We start from the raw sequence: 27458 nt of genomic DNA, 5'->3' as shown, positions 1-27458 counted from the left end.
TAATTTGATCACCTTTACCATCCTACTGTCATTTGTGCTTTCAATAAGTTGGCTAAAGTTATTCTTTGGGATTGGTATTTTTTAAATAATTTTGGAAAAAAAATAAAAACAAAACAGCTTGTTTATTCCACTGCTCTAGAATTTGTGGAAAATCCATGTGCCACTTCTGTAGGCAGTCCTTTGGCTTTAGTGGACTTTTTTTGGGGGGTGTATATTTTTCCCTGCTTGCAAACACCAGTGACAGTGTTAACATATTGAATTACCTTGAAGCAGCATTAAACTTTTTGAGATGGGAAGTTGTAAAGTTAAATGTAAATACTATTATTTTATGTGACAGTAATGATGATAAACCAATTAACATTGATTGTCACTTATAAAATACTGGGTCAACCTTGGATGCTTTAGTGATTGCTTGATTATATGACAGGCAATAATCATGCTGGAATTATAAGTACATTTATTGGTTTTTTTTATTTTTGAGTAAATCTATGAGTTTATCTTTTCCATGTTGAATGTGTCTGAATTTTATAGGTAGTCACTCCCTCACTTTGCTTCCTTTCTGTAGATTTGTGTAGAATTTGATGATGAATCATGGGAGAAGCGAAGATGGATAGAAGTCTACAGCAGGATGATGATAGCATTCCTGGTGGAGCAAAAGCTGGTGCTGGCTGAAAGAAAAACCCAATCCATGCCTCCTGTCCAGTGGCCTGCAATGGCAAGTACACCCTTGGCTTGAGTCACTTAGGTTCTGCAGCTGCACCTTCTGGGACAGCTTTGTCACCAGTGGGAATTCCTCCAGTGCAGCCTCACTCCTGGGTGTCTTGGGAAGGGAGAAAATCTCTTTGTGCAGCTCAAACTGACAGAGCTCAGCAGCATTTGAAGTTGGTGGACACAAGGATGTGTTTGATGTGTTTTTATGACTTTGCTTCTCTCTCAACCCCCTGTTCTGTATATTGTTAATTCATTCTCCCTCTAGTCTTGTGTTTTGTTTCATCTTCCACAAAGTAGAAAAAAATAGAAAGGAAAAGTGTAAATGATAGGTTTCTAAGGATAGCCTGTGTTTTTATTTTAAGTTTTTGACTCTGCCTTGAGTTAATGCTATGGTGATTCTTGATCCCGAGACAAAAATCATTCAGATTACTTTAATGTGATGCCTGCCTGGTACAAGTGATTTGTGAGATTTAGGTTTTCTGCATACAAAAAGCTGAGCTATACTGTACAAGGAGAGAACTGAGCTTTCTGTACCTGCCATGCATGGCTGAATAGGCAAATGAGCCAGGGGAGGTGAACAGGGAACATTTCCTAATGTATTCAGCCAGTGTAGTTGTACTTGACTACTTTGGATATTGCTGCTCAAGAAAGCAGTGAGATAAGTGAAAATGCAAACATGTAAACTTGCTGAACAAGAATATGCTGAAGCTGTAGTCTGTGTTTTAATACTACTAACTTTGCTAGGCATAAAGTGTGCATTGTAATTCATATTGCTGCATTTTAGCTGGTCTTTCTTAAGCAAAGCCATTCTAAGCAATATTTATTACAAGTAGGGCCCAATAGAATGGGAGAGGAAATGGAAATATAAATCCTTAATTTTATTTCCTGGGCTGTGCATTGATACCAGCAGTTCCTCTGGTAGATTTTGCTGACAGCTTGTTCTGAAAACCTTCATATTTAAACTTAGCTGTTGTCCATTTCCAGGTATCTGAATAGTTCTTACTGGATACTTCAGTTTTGATATAAGGTTTTCCTCCTGAGGTGTTTGATGTGTCAGTTCATGCAGGGTGCATGTTCCAAAGCTCATTTTGCAAAGGATCAAATGTAGGCCAGTCCTGGATCTTGCCTTGGCAAAAAAAGACTTTTTCTCCCTTTATCATCACACAGGGCAGGAAAGCAGAGGTCATGAAAGAGATGTGTGAATTAATTTATTTGAAACTTGATCACAACTTACAGGTTCAAGTGTATGGGAGAGTGTGTTTGTGACAAATGGAGTAGCTCTGTAGAACTCTGGTAATGCCCAGTTAGTCCTGTAGAGACTCTTGTCCCTCTGCCAGTGCTGTCCTAACTGAGGTGAAGACAAGAAGGAGTATCTGGTTTTGGAGAACTGATCAAAGAAAAGCCTTCTCTTGTCAGAATGATTTCCTTTTTAAACGGGGCACAGTTACACTTTTCAGGTAGGGAGGAGTTACTGTTGCCACTTCTCTGGTTCCAGGCTCCTGGTGCCTGTCCTCTCAGATCTGGTACTGCCACTAGACAAAATTTAATTTTGAGCACCTTAGGAAGTGTTCAGAAGCTTTTAAAGGAAATTTTTGTTTCTTCTCTGTTCTTAAGGCTTTTGGTATGTCTGAACACAACTTCATCATTGCACTGCAGTGTTAAAACAACTGTGAGGCTGTCCAAATCATCATGTGTGCCTAAATAAAGGTTTCAGTGTTTTCAGAGTTGCACAGCTTTTGAGAACTTTAATGTAAACTATGCTGCAGACATTCATTGATTTGCTAGCTATTTCCCCAGTCTGCCATAAAGAGGTTTATTAGTAATATATCTGCAATTAGAATTATTACATTAATAAATTTTTCATGTGGACATGAATGATTAATTGCTAATGATAGCCACCTGCACTGAATTCCTAATTCATGCTGATATATGAAATTAGTTTCAAGTGGAGTCCAGTAACTTTCATTAGGTGTGTTTTAGAAGTCTTATTGGAAACTTGCTCTGTTTTCAAGAATTGCATGTAGATGTGGTAATGTAACAGAGAAATAGAAGCAAAATTAAAATTTAAAAAATTAAAATTAATTTTTAAATGCAAATGATGAATGATGAGATCTTCTTGCTCTGTTTCTGAGAACATGTTTATCTTTTTTTTTAGACCTACAAGTCCTTAGTGGACAAAGCTGGAATGGGATCATTGGTTTCAGTGCGCTACCTGGGTGAAGAGAAATGTGTTTTCCTTTCTAAAGACCTCTTGACACCCATCCAGGTAACCTTGACTGGCTTTGTAAAGATGAAAGATGAATCCCTTATCTTGATATTTAGGATGCATCAGGGTGATGTAATCAATGCAAACTTCAGAGGGGTAAAAACTTGTGGTAGGTGCTTATTTCTGTAACTCATAAATAGCAGTTCTGAATGAAACATGTCTGATTAGAACCCTCTGGAGATAATTCAGGACAGGGTCACCTAGGGGAGCTGGATGGGGGAGTGTACTAGGACAGTTATTCATGTGACAGCAGTTTCATGTGGATTTTGGGGATAACCTGGAATAGTTTCCCTTTCTTCTTTTACACATGAACTTTGTGCAGTGAGTTGCAGCAATGTCTGGCATAAATCTTGCTATTTAACAGAAGCACATCACTGCTAATCCCAAACAAATGAGGAATTGGGCAGAATGGAAATGAGGTGATTGAATTACTGAGCACCAGAGGAAGGTTTGTTTGTGGAAATTAGGTACAGGTGGGCTGAAACTATTGTTCCTGGGCAGGTGTTTGGAGGAATAGTATCTGCTAAAGATCAAGGATTTAGCCTTTTTAGGAAATTAGTCTCTGTAACCTGTAAACAATCTGAAATAAAAGTAGTAATTGTTGTCCTGTGTTGAGACTGCAAGTAGTGCCATCATTAATGTTCTACTTAGACTTGTTAGCAGTCAGCAAATATACAAGTCCTTTAGAGAAACTGGCAAGAGAGTCACTAAAAGCCAAGTTTGAGTTGTAGATAGTTGTCTTGCTTATGTTAGCTCAGAAGCAGGGTTGAGATCTCTTTGTGCAGAAGCCTTATCTCAGCACTGCAGTGGAAAAGATTGCTTTACTGGCATCTTGAATAACACTTTATTGACTTCCAGTTCTTCAGTCTCCTGCCTCTTACAAATATCACAGCAGTGCCTGGACAAAAAGATAAAACCCAACCCCAAACCCTTTTCTTATTTGCACTCTCTGAGCCTTGGGTGGAAACTTGCAGTGACCTTTCCATTTCAGAATCAATTCTCATTCAAGGATTTGAGAGGAAAAAATAATACCCATACATTATGCTGAAGAAGGATGAATAATTTAGATGTAGCTGACTCTGTTTTCATTCATATAAAGATTCTATAATGGTGTCTTGACACTGACTGGATCCTGGCATTATCATAAATAGAAACATAAAATATTTTCATTTGCATCTGCTCAGGACAAATATGCTGCTGCTTCTGAGGACTTAAAATCCAAAGTTAAGAATGGACAGTTCAATTAAACTTACTGCTCATCAGCAATGTAGTACTACAAAGCTGGGTTATTTTCAGAACAATATTAAAGTAGACCTACAGAGCTCATTTCAGACTCTCTTGCAGATGCTTGTTGTGAATTAGTGATAAAAAAATAACCTGCCTCCAGTCCACCAACCTAGAACTGCTGGAGAGCAGATTAATGAGAATTGGATTTGTGTGGATTTCTGCCATCTGGGTTTTAAATATTGTGGGATTTTGTCAAAAGCATTATCCTGAATGCAAACTTCTGTTCTTTTTTTCCTGAAATAGGATGTGGATGGTTCCAGGCTTTCTCTTAAAGATGATCAAAATGTAAATGAGGAAATTCAGGCTCTGGTTAAGAAACACCTTGATGAGACACGCTTGGTCCAAGGTACAAGCATACTGTGGAGCAGAAAACTGGCAATAAATACCCAAGTCCAAAGGGAAATCCTTGCAGTGTTGGTGTAATTAATTGGTAATCTGTTCTAGGGGATAAAAGCTTTTTAAAAATACTGATTTTACTCTCACAGCAGTGAATGCAAAATGTGAAGGATTGTAGATGTTTAAGTTTCAAGTATTTCTTTTGAAAGAGTGAGTGTGTAATTCAGGCACATATAGATGGCCTGGTACTTGTGAAATAGATCAAACTTGTAGCAATTCTCAAAAATTTTGAGTTGTTTATTGTTTCAAGCAACTTGATTTTTTTTTTCCCAGTTTGTTGCTTGTTTGTGAAAACTTCCAGGGTGTTGTATAGAGGCCTCCTTTTTTAGTCAAATTTAAAATTGTTCCTTTTCTTTGCTAGAAGAAGATATAAATTCTTTAATTACTGGGTTCACACCAGCATATTTGTACTTATGTGCTTGCACATGCAGGGAGTGACCTTTTTGAAAAGGTAAATATTGCATATTACAGTTTTCATTTCCCATACTGTAAGAACAGAAAGAATTCATTTTGATAACTGTGGTCATCTTCATGCCTTATTTGTCTTAAGCTCTATTTTTTTCTCCAATTTTGTAGGTGGAAAAAATATCATTGGTTCAAAAATTAGGATTTATAGCCTGGACCCTTCTACTCAGTGGTTCACAGCTGTTGTTGTCAATGGTAATCCAGCTACAAGAACTCTAGAAGTCAACTGTCAGGAGGTAGGAGCCAGCTGCAGTGGTTTACAAATGGATATGGGGAATAAGTGCAAATTTTATTTATGTCTCCACCAGCACCATTTTTATTTCTGTCTTTACTGTAATCTTTAAACATGGGTGTCAGTGTAGTGCAGAACAATGTAACCCAAACTGTTTCTTTATGCTGCAGGTAGATTATTAAATAACAAATGTCCTTGTATGAAAAATGAGGGAGACCTGGAGTTTTTATTCTGAGAGTGAAACAAAGATGATCTTGGTTTCTTTGCTCTCTGTGCTGTGCAGACAGCACAAGTTCTCAAGCACCAGTTTTGTATTTTTATGCAGAGACACTCTCACATGGTGTGTTGTTAAATTCAGCTTGGTATTCAAAGAACCTAGAAGTTGAGTGTCTAAGCTTAGTCTGTACCACATCTAAGATAAATATATTTAAAATAGTTTCACCTCTCTAAATGGCTGTTTTTGTGTTCCCTGTCCTTTTCAAGATTCCAGCTTTAAAAACTCTTGATCCAGAATTAATTCATGTTGAAATCATATATGACAACAATGGAAAATGTGGTAAGACCTATTACTTTTTGTCCTTCAAACACTAAGTAGGTTATTTGTGATAGACTAATCTTGATCACCTTCTCTTCCAGATAAATCAAAAAGCTTTGGGGGTGTGAAAAGGAAGTCATCTGATAGCAGTGGAAGTGTTGATGCTAAACACACAAAATCTTCTCCTGAGGTAATGTCTTGCTCTGTTATATATGGCTGTTACATAATGATTATGTCACTTCTCACAACATCTTAAATAAGGATTAGATTGGAAAGTAGAATGATAAATGTAATCCCTTGGAGGGTGTGTTGAGTTCTTTCAAACTTGTCTGGGCATGAATTGACCATCTTGCCTTGTGATAATTGGAGTAAAAGCTACTAAGCCTTGAATGTTGGTGCTTTGTTGGGGCTTTTGTTTGTTCAATTTTTGTTTGTTTGGGGTTTTTTTAACTGTACTTTTTGCCCCCTCCTTCTGCTTAAGAGTTGGTCTGCCTGGTCTCATGTATTCTTGCAGTAGGAGAAAACACAAAGGAGTTCTGAGGTTTATAACTTTTGCATTTCATGTTCTTTCTTTAACCATTTTGTACATGAAGCCAAAACCTTCAGCTGCACTTGGATGCTTTGAGCATTCAAGCTGCACAAGCAGCAGTGGAAGGTTGTTCCAGTACAGAAAGGAGATGTGACTTTTCTGGTACTCTCATGTCTACTTTTATTTCTTTTGTGAGTGACCTGCTGGCTATCACTGAGAGATAAATAAACTCTCAAAGGTCAGAAGACAATCTGGTAACTTCAGTGTAGAAATGCAAAAATGAAAAATCATGGCTTGGCTGAAGAAAACTTGCCCTATAATTTTACCCCAGTATTTTAGGCAGGAGTAGCCAGTCTTTGGGAAGCTCTGGAATAGGAGGGAGAGGGTTGTGTTATTTCTGTGCAGATCTTTCACAACCTCACAAAGAACCAGCCTGAGGTACCCAGCACAGGGGAAGGTGCCTGAGTGAGGAGAGGGTCCTGTCCTGTATTTACTGCTGAGGAAGAGTGTGCAGCAGAGCACCATGGAGGAGCAAAGGATTGCAGTCTTTGTGTTTCCACAGCTTGTGCTTGGGTACCTTTAGCAGCTTTTGGTGCTCAGTTTGCCTTCAGTTTTCTGCATAATTCAGCCATTGAACAGTCTGCTTGACACAGAATGTATTTTACATTCCAAGTGCCATACTGAAGAATTACCATGATCTGAATTCATAACTTGTTTTTCCTTAAAGTAGTGGAGTTATTTACTTCTCATTTTTCAGTCTACCTTCCTTCAAAGGACTGGATCATTTTTCACTTTTGCACTCTTTGGGAAATGCCTTGCAACCGTTTTTTCAGAGTGGTTACAGTGAGTGTGCTTTCTAGTAAGGAAACCAGGAGCTATTTGTTACTCTGATTTTGGTGGATGTCAGTATGTGGGAGTGATTAGCTGAAGCCATATTTTTTGTTAATAAATATGTGATAGTACTGATTTCTTGTGTGGAGTTAATTATCTGCAGCATTTTTCTGAGAGCTTGACTTGGTGCCTGACAGCTGTGCAATACCAAAGGAAAAAGGAAATATTTTGGAGCTGATGCTAATGAGCCTGTAGTGGAACTTTCCAGCTGGGGAAGGACCCCCACAGGAAAGCCACTGTTCTAAAGACACCTGGTAATTTGGTAGGCCTGTTGTATTTCTAAATTGATTACAGATTTCTCAGGATGGTGATTTAATCAATGTAGGATTTCTCTACTTAACACTTTCTAGAATTCTGCTGCAAAGATTTTCTTGCTACAAGAAAGTTCACATCTAGATCTTTGGTAATGCTGTCAGTCTTCACAGTTCTGATTTTCACTGGGATTTTCAGCTGAGATTAGAAATCTATTTCTGACTGCCAATTGCTGCAATTACTTTAGAAACATTGTTGCACTGGCAGTTACAAAGAGCAGAGCTTTCTGTCTTTTTTCCACTTTCTTAATGCACTTTCCCAAAAAAGTTAGTTGTTAATTGGAGGCACATGAATTAACATGAACAGTCTTTCATGGAACCCATGAAGTTTAAAAGGACACTTTAAAGTCTTTCCACCTCATGAACTGAGTGACTCTTTACTTGACTTTATTAAACATGGTAAGAAGAGTATTATTCTGTTTTTCCTTTCAGGCTGAACCCTGCAAAGCCATAATTTGTTGTCCTGAATTTTCCTACCTGTTAAAATCTCCCTTGCAGGTTTCTCCCAGTCAGGGACACGTGCAGTCAGTACCAACTGTGCTGGGTGAAGCACTGCTGGGATGTACTCCTGCAAATAAAGACCAAAGGCACCCAGGCCTGCCCCTGCCAGCCAACTCACCACCCAACCTTGGTGCAGAGACTCCTCAGGGGTAAGGAAGCAGTTTTATGCTTATACAGATATTTTACCTCCAAAAAGAATTCTGATTCTTAGCACAAGAAGCTCTGAGGTCATTTTTAAGAGCTGTAGTAACTCCTCTTCTGCTATACCAGCATAGGAAAGTGTTAGATTTGCCTGCCTGGATATGTAATTTACTTCCTAATGCCATGTTCTTACTTAACTTTAAGGAAGTGGCCCTTCAGTGTCCCAGGCTATTGTCACTGTTTCATTGTCCCCATCTGTAAAAGGATACACAGGTGTGGTGCCTGCTTTGTCAAATGCATTCCTTCCCTGCCCCCAGCAAAAGCAGAACCTGTTCAGGCAGGTGCCTGCTTTCTTGTAGATCAGCTACAGATCCCCAGTTAGATTTCTGTTCAACACCAGTGCCTTTGGACTTTTGTTACCCCCAGTTCTGTCACAAAGTGGATGTGATGGTAGAAATAGTGTGACAGGAAAACCCAAATTTGAAGTGCTAATAGGGATTTTTCTGCTAGTTTTGTCTCACATGCTGAATGTGGAAAATATGATTTTTTTAAAAGGTTTTTTGTGAGAGAGGTTTTACAGTCTCCAGCATAGTGACTTGTGGTGCCAGTCAGAAGTTCCTTGAGAATCTGCCCACAGACATGCAAATGAAATTCATTTGGTTATTCAGCAGTTGCCTGAAGGAAATGAGAAAGCAACTATTTATTTGTGAGAGAAGGAAGTGGAGTAGCAGCAAATACCTAAATTTGTGTGTGCCTACATGGGTGTACAGCTTTATTGTTCTAACTTTAAAAAAATTAATCCCAAATAAAACACCTGAAAAACACAAACCCATTTAGCCTCACACAAAATATAAAGTACTCACACATCAGAACTCAAAGCACATAATTAAATAACTAAATTTCATCTTTCAAGCTTTAAGTGTGCCTGGATTGAGCAGCTGATGCTCTGATTTGTTTGACACATTTGTGGGTTTTTTTCTAATTATTGCATGTTGTGTTTCAGCACATGTAGACGAAGCCTACCAGAAACTCATCCTTCCTGTCTCAGTACTGGAGTTAAACCAGTGACAGAAGAGCTGACAGCCTTTCCTAAAGTGAGCTTTATGTCTAAAGAACAAACACAAAATCCCAGTGAGCAAAATGGTAAATATACCTCTTTGAAAACCTCAAGACCTTCATCTTTAACTGATTCAGCCAATGAAAAGGGAACCAACCTGAAGAATACTAATGAACCTTTTATGAAGGCCACAACAAACTTTCCCAAGGAATGCATTTCCATAAAACAGTTGCAGCATCCCAACCCTTCTGTAGCAATACCCAGAGGCAGTGGCACTGTTGAACTGCAGAGAACTTTAGACTGCAGACCCTCAACCTCAGATGCTCATCTTCTGTCCTTCAGTGAGTGTGGGCTTAAATCACAAAGCAGCTGCAACAGCCACAGCAGCCACAAAGGAAACAAGATTGATGAACTTGCAGACATGGAGTTTTTTATTAGAAGAAATTCAAATGAGATTCTTTGTGACAAAAGTGAAAGTGAAAGCTTTTGGACTGGAAGTGCCAAAGTCCAGGATAATAGTAAGTGTTCCTAAAATTTCCTGTCATATCAAAGTCCTTGTAATTTCTAACTACTTAGAAGTAGATAATTTGTTACAGATGCAACATTAGTAATTTAAATTGTGTGAGTAAAGCAGCAACATGAGTTATTTGTATATACTTTTAAGACAGGAATGCAATAAGCTGGAGAAACACCTTTTCCTGATAAAGGAAAAGGACTAATAATTATATCTTTAAAATAAGTTGTTACAAAATATATGCAAGAACAGAATGGCAAAAGGGGTTACAAAATCAAGGTTCTTTTTGAATACAGATGCTGGTGGCATAATGAGCCTACCTTTTAGCAATGGTCCTAAATTTTACAAGCATGGTTAAGGATGGAAGTTGTCCTTAACAAAGCTCTGTTCAAGAGGGGCTTTGATTTAAAAACTGTCATGAGAGCAAAACAAACACAAACCCACCCACCAAAAATTAAAACCCACTCAGCCCCAAAACCACCCACCTTGTTTCTCTTTTCCATTTGGTGAGCTCTTCAGGTTTTCACATGGGACAGGAGGGGATAGGCTGTGGTTGTTTAAGGAGCTGGACTCCTGGTGTCCTGCTGTGCTTCAGGTGGTGTTGCTGATTGTTCAGGATTCTGGGAATCCCCCTACATACCCACATCTTTTTCTTTTTTTTTTTCTATCTCTTGTTGCTTGGTCTTGGCTTACCATGTGCTGTTCCATAATTAGCATGGATACACAGCCAGCCAAGCAGTCACTGTTGTGTCCCCTGCAAGGCCTCACTGGCAGTGTAGGAGGAAGGGAAATGTTTGGCATCTGTTACAGTAAAATGCTGAAAGCTGTTGCATCATGAAGGGGGAAAACAGGACTGAGAAATGGCCGGGTTGTACTCTGTCCCAATTTATTGTGAAATATGGTTGCTCAGGGCTCCAACTCTGGCTGAAGAACTTCCTTTAAAAGCAGATGTTCTTCAAAATGCTCCTCTGTGAAAAAGTGAAAGGAGCTCTTGGTTCCACAGAGTCTGTGTGACTTCCCTGGAACTGCAGCTTGAAACAGTTCCTGCTGACTGCAGAAGAGGTTTCTGCCAACTGCAAATATTTTTAGCATAACTTAGGTTCAGTGTAATGTGAAACTTGCAGGAGAAGTTGATGTGAGTCTTTCACTAAGATACATTTGCTGGCAGTTCTGTGAGAGAAGCCTCGGTTTTTCTGACACTGGCTGCTCCCCCTGCAGTAATTGTCCGCAAGTCCATCCTGGCTGATGCTGCCAAGGTGAAGAAGCTGCAGCAGAGCGGGGAGGCCTTTGTGCAGGACGGCTCCTGCAACAACATCGCCCCTCACCTGCACAAGTGCCGCGAGTGCCGCCTGGACAGCTACCGCAAGAACAAGGAGCAGAGGGACTCCACCGTCTTCTGCCGCTTCTTCCACTTCAGGAGGTGAGGGCCATTCACATCAGCACTGTGCAAAGTGAAAAACACCCCAGAATAGTCTCATGGAGGTCTCTGTTGCAGAGCTATTTAGTGCTGGTGTGTAGCTACAAGACCCAGTATACCCAACTAATGAGTGGCTGCCAATGGTTTTCTAGCCCTTAGAAATTGTACAAGTGCTTCATTTGAGCAGAAAATATTTTGGCAGGACTTAGAGCTCTTTATTTTGCTGTTCTGGGCTGAGTGCCAGTAGGATAACATGAGTTTAGTTTGAGTGCTACAGCTCAGTAGAATTGGAGATACTAATGAGAGGGTAGATTCCATGCAGGTTTCCCAAAGTTTAGTGGTTGGATGCCTGGAGTGTTAGCCATGAACCCACAGCCATGGAAGGGTTGCAGTAAGTGGCTATGGGCTTTCAGCTGGGGACATTTGAGCTTCTCATGGAAGTGTTTAATCTGTGCACCCACTGGAATTCAGTTTTGTTGCTAAACTTCTTAAAAAAATACAAATGTGTTACTAATCTGTTATTTATCCTCAGATTAGAGATTTTACTATAGTAAATCTTTGTATAATCTGATGTGTGAGACCAAAGTAACAACAGAGTATGCTAATTCATCCTCTCAGGGTAACAATCCAGACTTGCAGTGCAGTTCCAATCAGATGAATCCTTTGGTTTAGAACTTGAAACTGATGGAATTATCCCTTTTCATTGAATGTGCCATCTGCCAAATCTGGAGATGGCATTTGTCTGATGACAGTAGCTGCCAGCACGTGTTCTCCTGGCACACCTAACACTACAGTGAGCACACGTTGTCATCAGAAGTCACCTTCCTTCTTCAGCATTTAGTAAAAAGGTTCCTGAGCAGAACTCTTCATGTTTTCCATTTAAGACACTACTAACAATATAGATCTCATTCTTTCCACCTACTCAGAATCACTCAAGAATATATCTTACTCAAATTTTGCTTGATGCTTTTTGACAGCTGCTTCCAAGTGAATTGTTCCTTGAAATATATTCTATATTTAAGGCATTCTAACTTCTCTTGAGAGTTGTATGTAGTCCTAGATAAAATTATTGCTGTTGCCATCTCTAAATGTGGCCTTAATGCCAGTGCATTTTAAAAATTGTAAATCTGATTTGGTTTTGTGTGAATAAAGAGCCACTTGTTGTAAGGTAGATTTCCTAACTAAAAAACCTGAATGTTTTCAGTCTTTTTTCTTTAAAACAAGCAGTGCATTGAATGTGCTTAATGCTAGTGACCAGTATGTGTACCCATGTCTGTTGTAACCTTTGAGTAAATTCATTGGCATACAGTACACACACTTGCAACTCAAGCATGGACTGATTGGAATGGATTTAAACAGGTGCAGCATTTGAGATGATGAGGGCTTTTTCTCCTTTTCCCCCTTTTTCATCAGGCTGCAGTTCAATAAGCATGGGATACTGCGTGAGGAAGGTTTCTTAACTCCAAATAAGTATGACCCTGAGGCCATTAGCCTGTGGCTGCCTTTATCCAAAAATGTTGTGGGTCTAGATCTGGACACAGCAAAGTACATCCTGGCCAACATTGGAGACCACTTCTGCCAGCTGGTGATATCTGAAAAGGAAGTCATGTCAACGATTGAACCACACAGTAAGATCAACTTGTATTGAAATCATTTGTGTTTTCACAGCTTTATGTGAAGCTTTGAGCTTCTGTGGGAAAATTAATTCTGTATATTTGGAAATGCCATGTAAGATTGAGTGTCCCTCTCTCTTTTCAGAGAGGGAATGGTTAAGAGCCACTGTGAACTGGTGTAAACAACTCTTTGCTCCTCACAGGGAGGGGGAAAGGGAAGGGCAATTCCACCCTTCTTTGTCAGAAGTTGTTTCTCAATTTATCAAATTACTTTTCCTGTTACAAAGGGAAGAAAAAATCAAGCAAACTACCAGGTAGCTGACAACAAAATCTGTTCTTGGTGTGAAAATGAAATAAAGATTTTACTTTGCACAGGTTCTGTTAGATTGCTTTGGCCCTATATTATTGTAACTGCATCATGGACCTAATGCTGTCCATGATGCAGTTATAATAAAATAGGGCCAAAGCAAAAGAGGAAAAGAGATTTTTTTTTCCTCCCCCTGCAAGTTTCCAGTAGCACTTTTAGAAGTGATTGTGTGCAGCCCTACTGGGCATAGACCAGAGGAGTGCTGGGGATGGGATAACTGATTGGGGAGGGTAATTAGTGTAGGCAGGGCAAACGTAGCACCCCCAAACACAGAGGTTTGGCCACATCAAAAACTTTCTGTAGCAAATGTGAGCAGACAAATGGGGAACTCTACAACCTTGCATCACCACTTCTCAGAGCAGAATGACTCCTAAAGCTGTGTTTGTTTTCTGGATTTTAAGTGCATGACCAGGGTACAGTGCAGTTTAGGAGATGGCCACTGTCTGCTGTGTTTGTGGAGTGTTGACATTAGATAAAGATCCTCTCAGTTTGGCAGTCACTCCACTGTTCTCAAAGAATAAAAAAAGCTGAACAAGCTTGAATGCCCTTCAAAAGCAGGGGGAAGATTTGAGATATTCCAGAAATACTCACAGTGGGGTCTTACCTTGGGCTGCTTGGAATCTGCAAGCTTTGCTCTTCTCTTGACCCCCAACGTGTTCAGGTCTGTGGAACCAATTTATCTGTAGCCAGAGTGAGATGTGGAGACTAAAATACAGAAAGACTTTTGGGAGAGTGAAGCTTTGGGTGAATTCATGAAACAAAGGGAAGATGTGGTGTTTCTTAATAGCAGAGGATGCATCTGTTGGCATAGCTACCAGAAATATCCTCTGCTTAAAAAGGCACAGACATGTGTGAGCTCTGGAATTGGCTTGAAAGGGGCAAAATCTCATTAATTCATCTTTGATTGTATTGGCCTGACTGGTGAGAGTAAGGGAACCCACCTTCATTAATATGGAGGTTATTTTGAATGCCCTGGGCAGGAAAGAAGTAATTTACAGTCTGAATATGTGGTGTTCTTTGAACAGTACAGTGGGAGAGTGCTCAGTCAGCACAGGAAAAAGGGAGATTCTTCTGCCACCTTGGCTTGAAGTTATGGTAAATTTAAATGTGTTTTCCCTGTGAAGTAAAAGATTGACTAGTATAGAAAGAGCAGCTTGTTTGGTCACGTTGTTCCTTGGCTACCAAATGCCAAAAGGAAACAGGATCAAACTACAGAGAGGAACCAAAAATTAGGAGGAGTACAAAGAGAGAAGACTAAGAAAATATAGAAAATTGCATTCAAAAGATAAGAAAAAACCTTCATCCTGTTTGGGGGAAACTGGAGAGTTGACCTAGAAAATGATAAATATAGTGCATGTTTTTTAAAGGCAGAGAAGAATGGAGCTGGTGATATTTAGACCTCTGTCTCTTGGAAGAATTCTGAAGCAAGTACTCAAATCATTTTTACCTCCTACTTAAGAACAAATTGTGCTAAGCTATTCCAGTGTTGTTCCATACATAGTCAATGGGCATTATTCAGAACAGGAGCAGCAGATGTCTTGGATGCTGGTATGGTTTTCTTAGCATGCATTAGGACATGGTCTCTCATAACTTGCTTTTAAAATTAAGAAACATTGTGGGCAGGAAAGTTTCAGAGAATTTACAAGTGTGGAAGGTAGTAGGAGGAGGCAGGTGTGTGCTTTTTGTCTTGTCTAGTTTAGCTGGCAACACAAGGAAGTGGAGATCAGGCTAAAATAATTCTTGCATAATCAGATTCTCTGAAAAATACAGCCCTGGAAGGGCTTGTAATTTTTTGCAATATATTGTCCATGTTTGGGATGTTTTGAGTGGACTGAAGAAGTGTCTTGGGATGAGGAAGGAGGAATAGAAAACCTGAACAGCAGCAGTCAGTGCTTCAAAGAAAATTCACCATTCTGAGAAGGTCAGATAAACACAAACACATAAAACCTCCCCAAAGGCAGACTGCTACCTGCCCACCATGCTGCTGAATAGAGAGCAAGGACAAGCTGGTTGTGGCAAGCTACACATTAAGTTTAACTTGCCAGGAGTACCTGAATTCATTTCCTGGATTGGCTGTGGGATTTCCACTTGGGGATGTCAGGAATGTGCTTGTTAACTTGGACAGGAATAAAAGCTGCGTTTGGTGCTGCACAGGAGGAAGCAAAGTGGTCCCAATTGCTTGGACTGTTGTGTAACAGCAAATGCATTTTTTGGAGTCCCAACACAAGAGCAAGTGTGAGTCACATCCCTGTAGCTGAAGTGGCTGTAGTTACCTTGCAAACACTGAATTTGCTGGCACCAACACTGTGACTGTCCCGTTCTGCCTGCAGGACAGGTGGCCTGGAAGCGCGCGGTGCGCGGCGTCCGCGAGATGTGCGACGTGTGTGACACCACCATCTTCAACCTGCACTGGGTCTGCTCCAAGTGTGGCTTTGGGGTGTGTGTGGATTGCTACAGGATGAGGAAAAAAAGCTCACATGAAGGTGGGAATGCTTATTACTACCTGAAACAAAAGGGGAGGAGGGGAAATCAAATCTCTGGTGGACTTGGAAGTCAATGGCAACCTTACACGAGCCAAAAAAAAGCCTTCCTAAACAAAAGGATGTGTTGTAGGCCTGTGGTTGGATGTAAGAAATGAGCAAAAGAAATTTCCCAAAAAAAAGCCTTCCCAACTAAAAGGATGTGTTGTAGGCCTGTGGTTGGATGTAACCAATAGTCAAATGTGTGGCTTTCCAGAGCAGCAGCAAAAAACTGTCATGGTTTTGTTTTTTACAGATGATGACTCGGATACTTTCTCCTGGTTTAAATGTGTGAAGGGACAGGCACATGAACCAGAGAATCTAATGCCTACACAAATAATTCCTGGAAAAGGTATTGGGAATATTTGATTATCATAAAAATGTGCTGTAGGATTTTGCTGTCTTTTGTGTGTTGTTGATATTGTACTTAGAGAGGTTTGATTTTAATGGTAAAGTTAGTAAAAGCTTAACATTTATTATCCAAAGACAGGAATAGCATGTGTGTTTAATACTATTTTATTATCTTTGACCTTTACAAAGAAGTAGCAGAACTTCTTGTTTAATGATGACCAGTAGTCACATGTTAGTGTTTAGCTGCACAACACACACAGTTTCTTAACAAGTCCTGGTGCCTGCTGGATGTTGTGATTACATGTGAGCTCATTTGTGCTTCTCTCCCTTCAGCTCTCTATGATGTTGGTGACATTGTTCACTCCGTGAGAACAAAATGGGGAATAAAGGCAAATTGTCCTTGTGCAAATAAGCAGTTCAAAGCACTATCAAAGCCAGCTCTAAAGGAGGATTCCAAACAGGTATTGTTATTGCCTCTGTGTCTGTGCAGTTAAGTTTGTGTCAGTCTATTGCATGTTCCTGAAGCCGCTGCCAATTTGGCTTTGTAGGTTGCCAGCCCTGAGCTCTGTGATAACCCCACCACACAGGGACAATTTGTGTTCATCTTTCTGATCCAGCTCTTCTTTAAGTTTTTTGGGGAAATCTCATTTGTGTCCCTTTGACACTGAGCCCTCACTAGTTGACCTATCCTTAAAAAAGGCTCAGTGAGGATTTTTAGAGCAAAAATGGGATTAGATGGAGAGATCCCTTAAGTGAAGAATGTGAGGAACAGATGAGTGGGAATGGTAGTGAAGTGTAGGCTATTCCTTGGGTCCTGGAGATAGAATACATGCAGCATCTAAAAGAGTGAGTAAGGTGGAAGAGCACTGGGATTCACAGAATAACTAAACATGAAAAATATTGAGATTTAGAGGAGTGTGGAGATTCACTGATTTCTCTGGCAATCTGGTAGCTTTGCTTCTCTGTATTATAGAAAAACCAAAATAAAGGAAACTCCACAAGATACATATATTTATAAATGGATGTAGTATATTTTTGCTTTTGACAACAGAGCACAATTTAATAGCATAGTTTGGAAGTATCTCACAAGAAATGGGATAATTAAGTGATTTTAATTTTCTTTGGATGTTTATTCATAGCCTTATTTTGAAAATAAATGTCACCTTAAGTGTAAGAAGCAGGTTGGACTTGATTTTGGTGTAAGCAATGAACAGAAGGGACCAAAAATATTTCAGTTGTTAAAAGTGTGGAAGATAGTTATGTGAATCAAAAGTTAGCATTCAACTGACTTGGCTTCAGTCTTCTGAATCAAGATTTCCTGTGATTCTGGACAAAAGCTGCACTAAATTTATCTACACATCTTCATAGAATTAGTTACTGCACTGGTTGTGTGAGGATAAGCTCATTAAGGGTTGAAACATTTTGTATTTTGTCATGTTTAGAATTCTTGCAGTCAGTGAGAGGTGAAATGGAGAATGTAATGGTAGGCAGACAAAAAAGCAGAATTTCTTAGTTGAATATTGTTTGAGCAGAGAGAGGAGGTGTCACCAGTCATGCAGAAATCCCAGGACAAAGCTGTGGTTTTGGTTATTCTGTTCCTAGAGCCTCCAGATCAGCCCAGATAAATCAGCTGCACAGGGGATGGACAATCCTGTACCTGAACTGTGCTGGCCAGGCCAGGGCTGCACTCAGGCAGGTGTAGCTCACACCTGGCAGGTGGGTGCACCTTTCCTGACACCTTAAGAGAAAGTTTTAGGAATGCTCCATGTCTGTGTTAGTCCTCTGAGCTGGAGCTCCAACTTAGCCCTGGCCTGAGCATCAGCTGTGACTAAAAATGTGAGAACTGCTGTTAAAACTGCCCTTAGTTCCCAAGCAGTCCCAGAAAATGCACCTGGGAAATTGGGCTCCCTGTGCTTGTCTTGAGGGTGATGGACTCTGGCTGCTCCTGAATTCAGGAGCTCCCAAATCCTGCAGAGCTGCCATCTCCTGATCCTGAGCTGCAGTGCTGACCTCTGGTGGAGATCACACGTTTTGAGGGCCAAACCATTTTCCTGTTTAAAGGATGGGTTTGGACATGCTATTGCTTGTATTCCCTTTGTGTGAAGTGTGTTTGTGTCTAAACAAGTTATTGCTTTGCTTTTTCAGCACTTGGCATCCGGGGACAGGCCTGGCCTTCAACACAACAGCTTTGTCCTGAGCCCACAAGTCACTACACATGATCCTCCTCTAAAGTCAGCACTTGGAAGCAAACAAACTGCTTCTGTAAATACTTCTCCTTCATTAAATTGGTTTTCAAACCTAACCAGTGGAAATGTGAATAAAGAAAACAAAGGTATGTGCAGAACCAGTGAAGAGTAACCCCTTTGTGGCTGCTTGTCAGAAGAATATAGGTCAGACCCAGCAATATCTTGTGCAGAGAGTGATGTCATTGGCCTGCTGGGATGAGTGTTTAGTGGCTTGGAGTGAAGCCTGGCAGAGTTAGCATATTCTGTTTCAAAAACTGGATTAAATTCCCATTGATGCAAGTATTCTTGAAAATTCAGTACAAGAATTCTTGTTGTTCAGGGGTTTTGGTTTTTTGGGTTTTATTTAGAATGTGGGATTTTAAAAATATTGGTTTATTGAAGAAAGTTAAGTGACAGAAATATTCTCTCTGCATGTATTGGGAGGAGATTTATATATATGCATATACATGTACATATGTACATGTATGTATGTAGGAGGATATTGTCTTGAAAAAAATTCAATGTATTTTAACAGTTTTGAAGTATTCTCACTGTTTTCCTTTCTTCATTTCAGAGAAGCTTCTCATACCAATTTCAAAGAATGAAAATAAACCTCTTCAGACACTCCCTAGCTTAGCCAAGCCAGCTGCAGCCCTGCAGACATTCAACAGTGCAATATTAACCCCTGTGAGCAACAACAACACGGGCTTCTTGAGGAACCTGTTGAACTCTTCTGCAGGAAAGGTACAGGAAAAATTCTGTCCTACAAGTTTGAGTTGATCCCAGGCTTAGGTTCTGTTTTAAGCCTGTGAACAAGTGCCACAGGCAGTTTGCTTTCTTGCCACAGTAAAATTGTCTTCATTTGGGAAAAAGGACTAAATCAGTTTCAGTGCTCAGTTAGGAGTAGCTTAGTGGTGCTAAGTCTTGGTGAGGAACTGGGAACAAAGGGATAAAGCAGATGAACTTCCTTAGGGTGGAGTCTGGCAGCTGCATTGATTGGGATGTCTTTTAGACTCAGAAAAGAAGCACCAATGAGCTTGCAGATGGAGGGAAGAACCTTCTGTGGTGTCTTCACCATACCTCATTTGCAGACTGGTTCACTTCAGATGTTTCTGGGCTTTGTCTGATTTTACAGAGGTTATTTCAAAGTGATGGGGAAAAAATACTGGCCTTGAGAATCCTTTGCTAAAACTGGATTTTTGCTCTTTGATGTAAAGCAAGTCCTGTTCTGGGTTTCTGCAGTGTTGCTGAGATGCAAATCAGAGCAGAAATTGTTGTGTCAGAATTCTGTAGATAAAGTGTCAGAAACAGCACTGGCATTTAATGATGGTGCATTTCTAGACAGCAGAATTCTGCAGTTGTTGGTTTCTCTGCACAATTGGATTGATCTCAAGTGAAAAATTTTAGGAGTGGCAAATACTTTCTTTAAAACTTGCAGGATAAGGCAGCAGAAAAGAGCACTAATTTTTTGTTGCTGTTCTTTCATGTGTTTTATCAGACAGACAATGGACTGAAGAGTACACCCAAAATCCTTGATGACATTTTTGCTTCCCTGGTGCAAAACAGAGCCATTACAGACCTGCCCAAGAAGCCTCAAGGGCTGACCATAAAGCCCACGATCATGGGCTTTGACACACCCCACTACTGGTTATGTGACAACCGCCTGCTGTGCCTGCAGGACCCCAACAATGAGAGCAACTGGAATGTCTTCAGGGAGTGCTGGAAGCAGGGACAGGTATCCTCATTTCCCTGCTTTTTCCATTTGCAATTCATGTGCTTTGTCCTTCAGTTGAAGCACAGCTATAGCCACTGTAGTGATAAGCAACGTTAAACCTTCATCAAATGTGTGTGGCATGAGCACTGGTACACATCCTTATCCAAGGATCTGTTTTACTGTTTAAATCTGTTTCTAAGCACAGAGCTGCAATTATGCCTCTATATATAAAATGCTTTGGCTCTATGTATAAAAAGCTGCCTCAGTTTGAAACAGAGAATGCTCAGATGCATGGTAAGGCAGAATTCTGTTGGGGGGCATACTGAGCATTTAGTTTGCAAAATGCCTGCATTCAAATGTTCAGTGTATTTTATGTATTACCCTGTTGTAGTTAGAAGTTTTGGTGTTGAATAATTCTTCAGAATATGTTGTTTTGCTTTCTAGCCTGTAATGGTGTCAGGAGTGCATCACAAGTTAAATGCAGACCTCTGGAGACCAGAGTCCTTTAGGAAGGAATTTGGCCAACAGGAAGTAGATCTGGTTAACTGCAGGACCAATGAAATCATCACTGGAGCTACTGTAGGGGATTTCTGGGATGGTTTTGAAGATATTTCAAGTAAGTACTGTGACTTTGTTCCAGTAGGTAAAACACTCAGCAGCAATAATTCTGTCCTGGCATGGGTTTGTGATCCATAAGCAGTGTACAAGATGTTAAAGGATTTCTCCTCACCTTGGACAGTTTGCTGGGGATGCATTGCAGACATTTATGCTCATAGGATTGTGAACTGGATAAAAACTCATTCCCATGAAGTACTCTCCTTCAGGAGTATGTTTGGCTGCCTTTAGTCTTTTGGGGAAACATTCTGAGGAAATTTAAGATCTTCCTAGCAAGTAGGTACATCTGCCAGCTTTTTTTTTTAATTCCAGTTGAGTGAAACAGAAGAGCACAGGTAGGGGTGATGCTCACAGGTTAAATGGGTGCTGCTGTTTTAACTTGAAGGTACTACTTTGTTCTGAGGAACTGAAGTTACTTTGTATAAAAATACATTTTTGGGGAAGTGAACTTGAGGTTTTGCCAGGAGAATTAATAGTTGCTATTTCTTCTGGGGTTCTCCTTTATGTGTCTGTTACACATCCTTATCTAAGGATCTGCTTTACTGTGTAAATCAGTTGTAAGCTTAAGGAGTTTTGTACTTGGGGCAAGGAGAGTGGGAGGTGGAAGACTCACACCTTTCTTTTCTGTTACTTATCTTTGAAGAGGTTTGGCTTCATCAGCTGCTTTTGGCCTCAAACCAGTTTCTGAGCTAAATTGTAGGAAGTGCTTGGGCAGGGAAGCAGTAAGCCTGTCTGTCTGACATCTCCTGTTGTAACACGTTGTCATGAGAGTGATACCCTACTCTGGTGTCAGAGGAACTTGTATGTCTTCAGTTCTACATGAAAAGTTGTGGAATGAACATGATTTTAGACTGAGATAAAGATTTATTTATCTTAATTCTTCATATTCTGAGTTGTACAACTGTTAAAAACTAAGATTTGTTAATATTTCAAATTAGGTCGCCTGAGAACAGAAGAGGGAGAGCCAATGGTACTGAAGCTTAAGGACTGGCCTCCAGGAGAAGACTTCAGAGATATGATGCCCTCTAGGTATGAACTTCTAGAGGAAATGTTCATTGTTTCTGTGGTGCACCCCCAAAATAATGGACTGTAGGAATATTCCTGTGTGTTGAGAGCTGCCTCAGCTTTGAGCGGCAGTTGGTGCCATGTGAACAGTTGTGTTTCTCAGAGATGCCTGATACATGGCAAAATGGAAACCCTACACAAGTTTCATGATAATTTTTTGTGGTTCATTGTGCTTGTTGCTAAGTAAAGTGGGCACCTAAAACTGCTCCTAAAAGCCTGGATCACTTTGAAATCTGAAGTTCAGTTGAAGCTTACTTTTTGGCCAAACATTTTTAAATATTTGGATTTAAGCTATTTGATATTTCTTGAGATGATTACACAATGAAATAGCATTACTCCAGAGCAGTTAAATTTATGTGCTGTATTTCTGTGCCTTGTTTGTTTGGCTCCTTTTCATGGTGTCCAGCAAAAGCCCCCTGAGGGAAAGACTATACTTCCTCAACTGGAGAGAGCTTTTGTTGCAGTCTCTTTCAGTCTGGTTTTGGTTTTATGACTACTTAATGTTAAATTTTGCTGCATTATCTTAGGTTTGATGATTTGATGAAAAATATCCCATTGCCAGAATATACCAGGAGAGGTGGCAAACTCAACCTTGCCTCTCGACTTCCCAACTATTTTGTGAGACCAGATTTGGGCCCCAAGATGTACAATGCCTATGGTAAGGAATTTTTCACACTGAAGGTTGCACTGACCACATGTTCCTCTTGAAATTTATTGTAGATTATGTCAATCCTTGCTGTTGTAGACAATTTGATTAATCCCATGGATCAGAAAACCTGAGTTTGGCTCATCTGTAGGTATCAATGATGTCCAGAGCATGATATGATTTATTTTATTAAACATCTTTTTGTCCAGATGGTTTCAAGCCAATAGTAATTATTCCCAGACTTCCAATCACCTTGCTCCACAGGCTGACAACATGTATTTATTGTTTAGCTGCTTCTGGCTGTATTGCTTTTGTTGTTCTCCTTTTTGAACTGTGTCATTTATTTTTTCATCTCTCCTTGAGCAGTTTTTTTTTCCATGTCTGGTTTATTTGCTGTCACTCAAAAGACATTTAAAATGGAGCAGCATCATGGCTAGTAGAGAGATGGTGGATAGTAAATCCTGTATCAGCTGCTGTTTTCAGAGTGAAAAAGAGACTGTTTCTCAAAATGCTTTATCCTAAACTGCTGTAGAAACCCTTTTCTAGCAGGACTTCAACATGGCTTTTATATATCATAGAGACTAGACAGAAATGCATTGATCTGTATCAGCCTGTCAGCAGATCACTTGGGAAGCCACAAGATGGAGCAAGGTCCTGGATAGAAAGCAAATTGCTGTTCTGGAAGCATTTGTTGGTAGAAGTAAAAGCACTCTAATCTTCTCAGAAAGTGCTTCTGACAGTGGTGTAACATTTCTTTGTCTTACTAATGGATCTGCTACTCCTTTTCCACCCCCTTTGATTCCTCCCCCAGGCTTAATAACACCAGAGGACAGAAAATATGGCACAACAAACCTGCACTTGGATGTGTCTGACGCAGCCAATGTCATGGTTTACGTGGGGATCCCCAAAGGGCAGGCTGATCAAGAAGAAGGTAAAATTTCAGTGGTGTCTGGGGGATATTCCTGTGGCCAGAGAGAGGATCCTGGAGTGTAACTGCTGGTGCTGCTTTCCACAGAAGTGCTGAAGACCATCCAGGATGGGGACTCTGATGAGCTGACCATCAAGCGTTTCACTGAAAGCCGAGAAAAGCCTGGAGCTCTGTGGCACATTTATGCTGCCAAGGATACAGAGAAAATCCGGGAGTTCCTTAAGAAGGTGAGCTGTTCATCTTAAAAACTCATCTTCTGCCTGTGGAGGCTTGCAAGTCTCTCTCTTTGGGGCTTTTCTCCTCCTTCATATCCCAGTTACTGTGGAAACAAATAACTGGAGTTGTACCAAGACAAAACTTCTATGCCACGAGTCTTGGAGGACCTGAAAAGGGTGGAGAGCTGAAGCTTGCAGTTACCTTGTATGCAGATATTCCTTCTGCCCACTCTGCTCATAGATGAGTAATGTTACATAGTGAACAAGAAAATAGCTGGTTTAGATTTAAGGAAAAGCAGTTTAATTTGATCCTGTTTTGAAGAATGTGAGACATTTCTGAGAAATGTCAGATCAGTACATGGTACATAACACTCTTGTTCTCTCTCTTACTACCTTTTTTTTTCCTCCCTACCTTGATGGAGTCTGAATTAAGGGTGGTATTTTGTGTCATGTTTTCATGGGAGTTCAGGGTTTAGTGGAGATGTGCTACTACTTCCAAAAGGGCATGTTTCAGTGTTCAAATTTACCTTAGATGGTCCAGAGTTCTTGTGGTCTTAATGGTGAAACTTCTTTGGTGCATTAAAAATGGAAAGAGCCAATATGCTGATATTTAAAAAGATAAATTGGATGATCTGAGCAACTGTTGGCCTGGTCAGGCTTATGGCTTTCTTGGTGGAAGCTGGGAGAGGCTGCAACAGACTTATTTAATATTAACAAAGAACAAATCTTATGGTTGATCAAACATGATCCTGGGTTTGATAAGCATTAGCATTTGGAGTCTTGACATCTGTGTCTCACACCTCAGTCCCTTGTATCACACTTGCTGGCAGCTGTGGAGCATTCAGCAGCTTTTAGTGGAGTAGAATCAAGCTGTTTATCTCCTCCCAAATGAGTTTTTGGGCTACAGTCCTGGGTGTAAATGTCTGCTGCAGCAAGTTGGATTTATACAGCAACTTCTTGCAGAAATTCTCTCCCCACAACCCTCAAATTTCTGTCCTGAAGTGCTTGTTGTGCCTCCCAGTCTCGTTTCTCCTGAAAATGTGGTTTGCATCCTCTGGGTCAGTGAGCACACACTGACTGATGGTGGGCTCGAGGCAAACACCTGCAGAGTTCCACACTTGGTGCAGTGTCTGCCAGTCACAGGCTGTAGAGTCAGAGAATCTCAGAATGGTTGGGGTTGGAAGGGAGCTTTAAGAAGATCTCATTCCAACCCCTGCAGTGGGCAGGGACAACCTTCTCCTGGACCAGGTTGCTGAGAGCCCTGTCCATCCTGGCCTGGAACACTTCCAGGGATGGGGCAGCCACAGCTTCTCTGGGCAGCCTGTGCCAGTGCACACTGCCCTCACAGCAATGAATTTCTTCCTAATTTCTTCTTCTAATCTAAACCTACTGTCGTTCAGTTTAAAGCCATTGCCCCTGTCCTGTCACTTCACACTCTTCTCCACAGCCCCTCTCCAGCATGAGTAGTGTCACAACACTGGTTCCATGTGTGACAGTGGTTCCCAATGTGGACACAGGCAGCTTCACTTGCCACTGTCAGATGGGATTATTTGCATTTTCCACATCCACATTTGCAATGTCTTTGAAGCCAGTGGGACCTGAGCAATGCTGAAACCTTGACAAAGGTCTGAGTAAAGATCCAAACTTGCATTGTGTAACTTTCCTACCTGAACACCTGGTGCAAGTCCCTCTGGCATGTTTTGTGGAATACCACAGATACAGCTTGACTGTCCAGTCAGACTGGTGTGTTAAAATGTTGTTGTCTTGTAACTTTGCCAGGTTGCTGAAGAGCAAGGCCAAGAAAACCCTGTAGATCATGATCCCATCCATGATCAGAGCTGGTACCTGGACCGATCGCTGAGGAAACGCCTTCATCAGGAGTACGGAGTTCAAGGCTGGGCTATTGTACAGTTTCTAGGAGATGTAGTTTTCATCCCAGCAGGAGCTCCACACCAGGCAAGCACCAGGGACATGGAATGGCCTGACTGCTTGGGCAAACCCTTGAGCATGTGCCTAATGCTTGTTTGTTCTCTCTAGGTTCATAATTTGTACAGTTGTATTAAAGTTGCAGAAGACTTTGTATCCCCAGAGCATGTCAAACACTGCTTCTGGCTCACTCAGGAATTTAGATATCTGTCACATACACATACGAACCATGAAGATAAATTGCAGGTAACTCCCCAATGCTCAGTGCTCTTGAACCTTCACAAAAAAAACCCTAAAATAAAACAAATGTTTTCCCAAGTTTGTGATTTGCATGAAGGTTGGGCAGATGACTGTGTCCAAACTGACTGGCACAGGGTGAGGGGACGTAAGTGGGAAAGTTGGAAAACTATCTGTGCTGTTTGCTTGTAAAACCAAGCACCTTTTGCTTTGCTCATGCAGGTGAAGAATGTCATTTACCACGCTGTTAAAGATGCAGTTGGGATACTGAGAGCTAACGAATCCAGCCTTAGCAGACCGTGATGTAGAGCGCCTTAACCACACACTATGAAACAGAAGCGTTGGCAGCTGTTTTACCTACTCAGTCAGGACCTCTGTGGACTTTGAGATTATATGAATGTTACCTCATCTTCCTTTCAGCAGTACCAGAGGATCGTGGTACTATGTTCTGTGTATTCTTCCAATGTTTACAAACCTGATATGTATATGTAGTAATATGTATGGACTGTGGCATACTGTGAATGCTCAGTTGCAATAGAACTTTATACGGAGTTGCTCTCCAAACTGTACAAAATACCTCCTATAGAACTGTTGGGAACTATTCCAAATTACTCCTTTGAAAAATATTATTCAAGGCATTGTAAAGCTTCAATTTTTAAAATTTATTTTGGGGTGGGATGAAGTATGGAATCACTCAGTTTAATAACCAATTTACATAAAAAGTTAAGAATGCAGTTCTGGAATTTCACATTAACATAGAACTAGCATTTAAATTAGCTTTAAGCTATTGTATAGTAACATAGAGATGGGAGTTAACCATCTTTAGGTAAATGTATTTAAATTTCTAAATGTTAAAAGAAACTTTTAATCAAATGTCTTCTGTTCGAAACTGCTCTTTAATTTGAACTGATGTTTGATTCTCTTGTTTTTAACACTGAATGGTTACATAAAAACTCTTCTATTTCAGATACTGTTCCTTGCCTGTCTTCTTCAGTTGACTATTTAAAATGTAATTAATTTGATGCAGTACTTTGAAATGCAAGTGTATCATAAATGGTTCATATTGTTTATTGAAGTATTTGAAGGCTTAGGTTATGGAATTTAGCAGCAGACCTGTTTAGAGTGATTTTTGGTTAACCAAGCATGACTTAGCTGACACTACTGCTGCCAGTGCTGTGCTCTGTGTCACATGAACTTTGCAGCTGGAGTCTGAAATGGTGCACACAGAACTCAGGGTTGTTTGGAGAAATACTGAAAAATATCATAAAACAAGAAGAGGGGTTATGAATGGAAAAGTGAATCTCTCATTTGATGAGATACCCTGAGACAAAATTAACCTTTCAGTTCCTTCCCAGCACTGAAAGTTGCCAGATGGCCTCCATGTTCACTTTTCTGAGCTTATGCAACAAATGGAAAATTCTCCCTGTAGTACTTGACCTGCTGTTTGTGTTCAGCAGCAACTCTTGAGTCTGGCTTGGGTGGCAGGGTTCTTCTTCAGAACAATTTCCTCTGATTGCTCCCTCAGGAGAGGGGACAGGCTGCAGTCATGTGCAGGAGCCTCTTGTAAGAGTTAAGTTGATTTACAGAAGGTTTGCCTACACACCCGCCCTTCACTGTATTCAGTGAGAGCTTTCCTCTGCCTTCACTTGCTGCCACCTCTCAACAGTAAATAACTTGTTCTAGTCACTGCAGGGGCCTTGATTTGGCATTTTGTGCATGAACTTGTCAAGTATGCTTAAACACAACACTTACCTGAACGTTCTCTCTTGAACCACCAAGTTGAA

At 40.5% G+C, this 27458-nt stretch overlaps 1 protein-coding gene across 3 annotated transcripts in view; it reads left to right on the top strand.

Annotated features, from left to right (window-relative positions):
* Positions 1–26640, top strand: part of KDM3A (lysine demethylase 3A) — a 29439-nt gene extending 2799 nt beyond the window's left edge. For 2 of the 3 annotated variants that reach the window (XM_071447381.1, XM_071447380.1), the window contains exons 3-26: positions 566–715; positions 2867–2977; positions 4508–4610; positions 5237–5361; positions 5841–5913; positions 5994–6082; positions 8122–8273; positions 9269–9840; positions 11055–11256; positions 12667–12881; positions 15564–15716; positions 16009–16104; positions 16437–16564; positions 18249–18435; positions 18903–19072; positions 19827–20063; positions 20487–20658; positions 21596–21686; positions 22250–22380; positions 23180–23299; positions 23384–23523; positions 25291–25467; positions 25549–25683; positions 25897–26640. In XM_071447381.1, coding sequence (XP_071303482.1) covers positions 566–715; positions 2867–2977; positions 4508–4610; positions 5237–5361; positions 5841–5913; positions 5994–6082; positions 8122–8273; positions 9269–9840; positions 11055–11256; positions 12667–12881; positions 15564–15716; positions 16009–16104; positions 16437–16564; positions 18249–18435; positions 18903–19072; positions 19827–20063; positions 20487–20658; positions 21596–21686; positions 22250–22380; positions 23180–23299; positions 23384–23523; positions 25291–25467; positions 25549–25683; positions 25897–25977 — 3810 coding nt within the window. In that variant the 3' untranslated portion in view covers positions 25978–26640. The remainder of the gene's footprint in view (positions 1–565; positions 716–2866; positions 2978–4507; positions 4611–5236; positions 5362–5840; positions 5914–5993; positions 6083–8121; positions 8274–9268; positions 9841–11054; positions 11257–12666; positions 12882–15563; positions 15717–16008; positions 16105–16436; positions 16565–18248; positions 18436–18902; positions 19073–19826; positions 20064–20486; positions 20659–21595; positions 21687–22249; positions 22381–23179; positions 23300–23383; positions 23524–25290; positions 25468–25548; positions 25684–25896) is intronic. The other variant, XM_071447383.1, reaches the window with a different exon arrangement.
* The last annotated feature ends 818 nt before the right edge of the window (positions 26641–27458 follow it).

This window comes from Agelaius tricolor, unplaced genomic scaffold, assembly GCF_023055355.1.
Source record: "Agelaius tricolor isolate 1412-34295 unplaced genomic scaffold, bAgeTri1.0.p SCAF_24, whole genome shotgun sequence".
NCBI classification, from domain to species: domain Eukaryota; kingdom Metazoa; phylum Chordata; class Aves; order Passeriformes; family Icteridae; genus Agelaius; species Agelaius tricolor.
The sequence above is the reverse complement of the archived record's forward strand: the minus strand, read 5'-3'. Positions and strand labels throughout refer to the sequence as shown.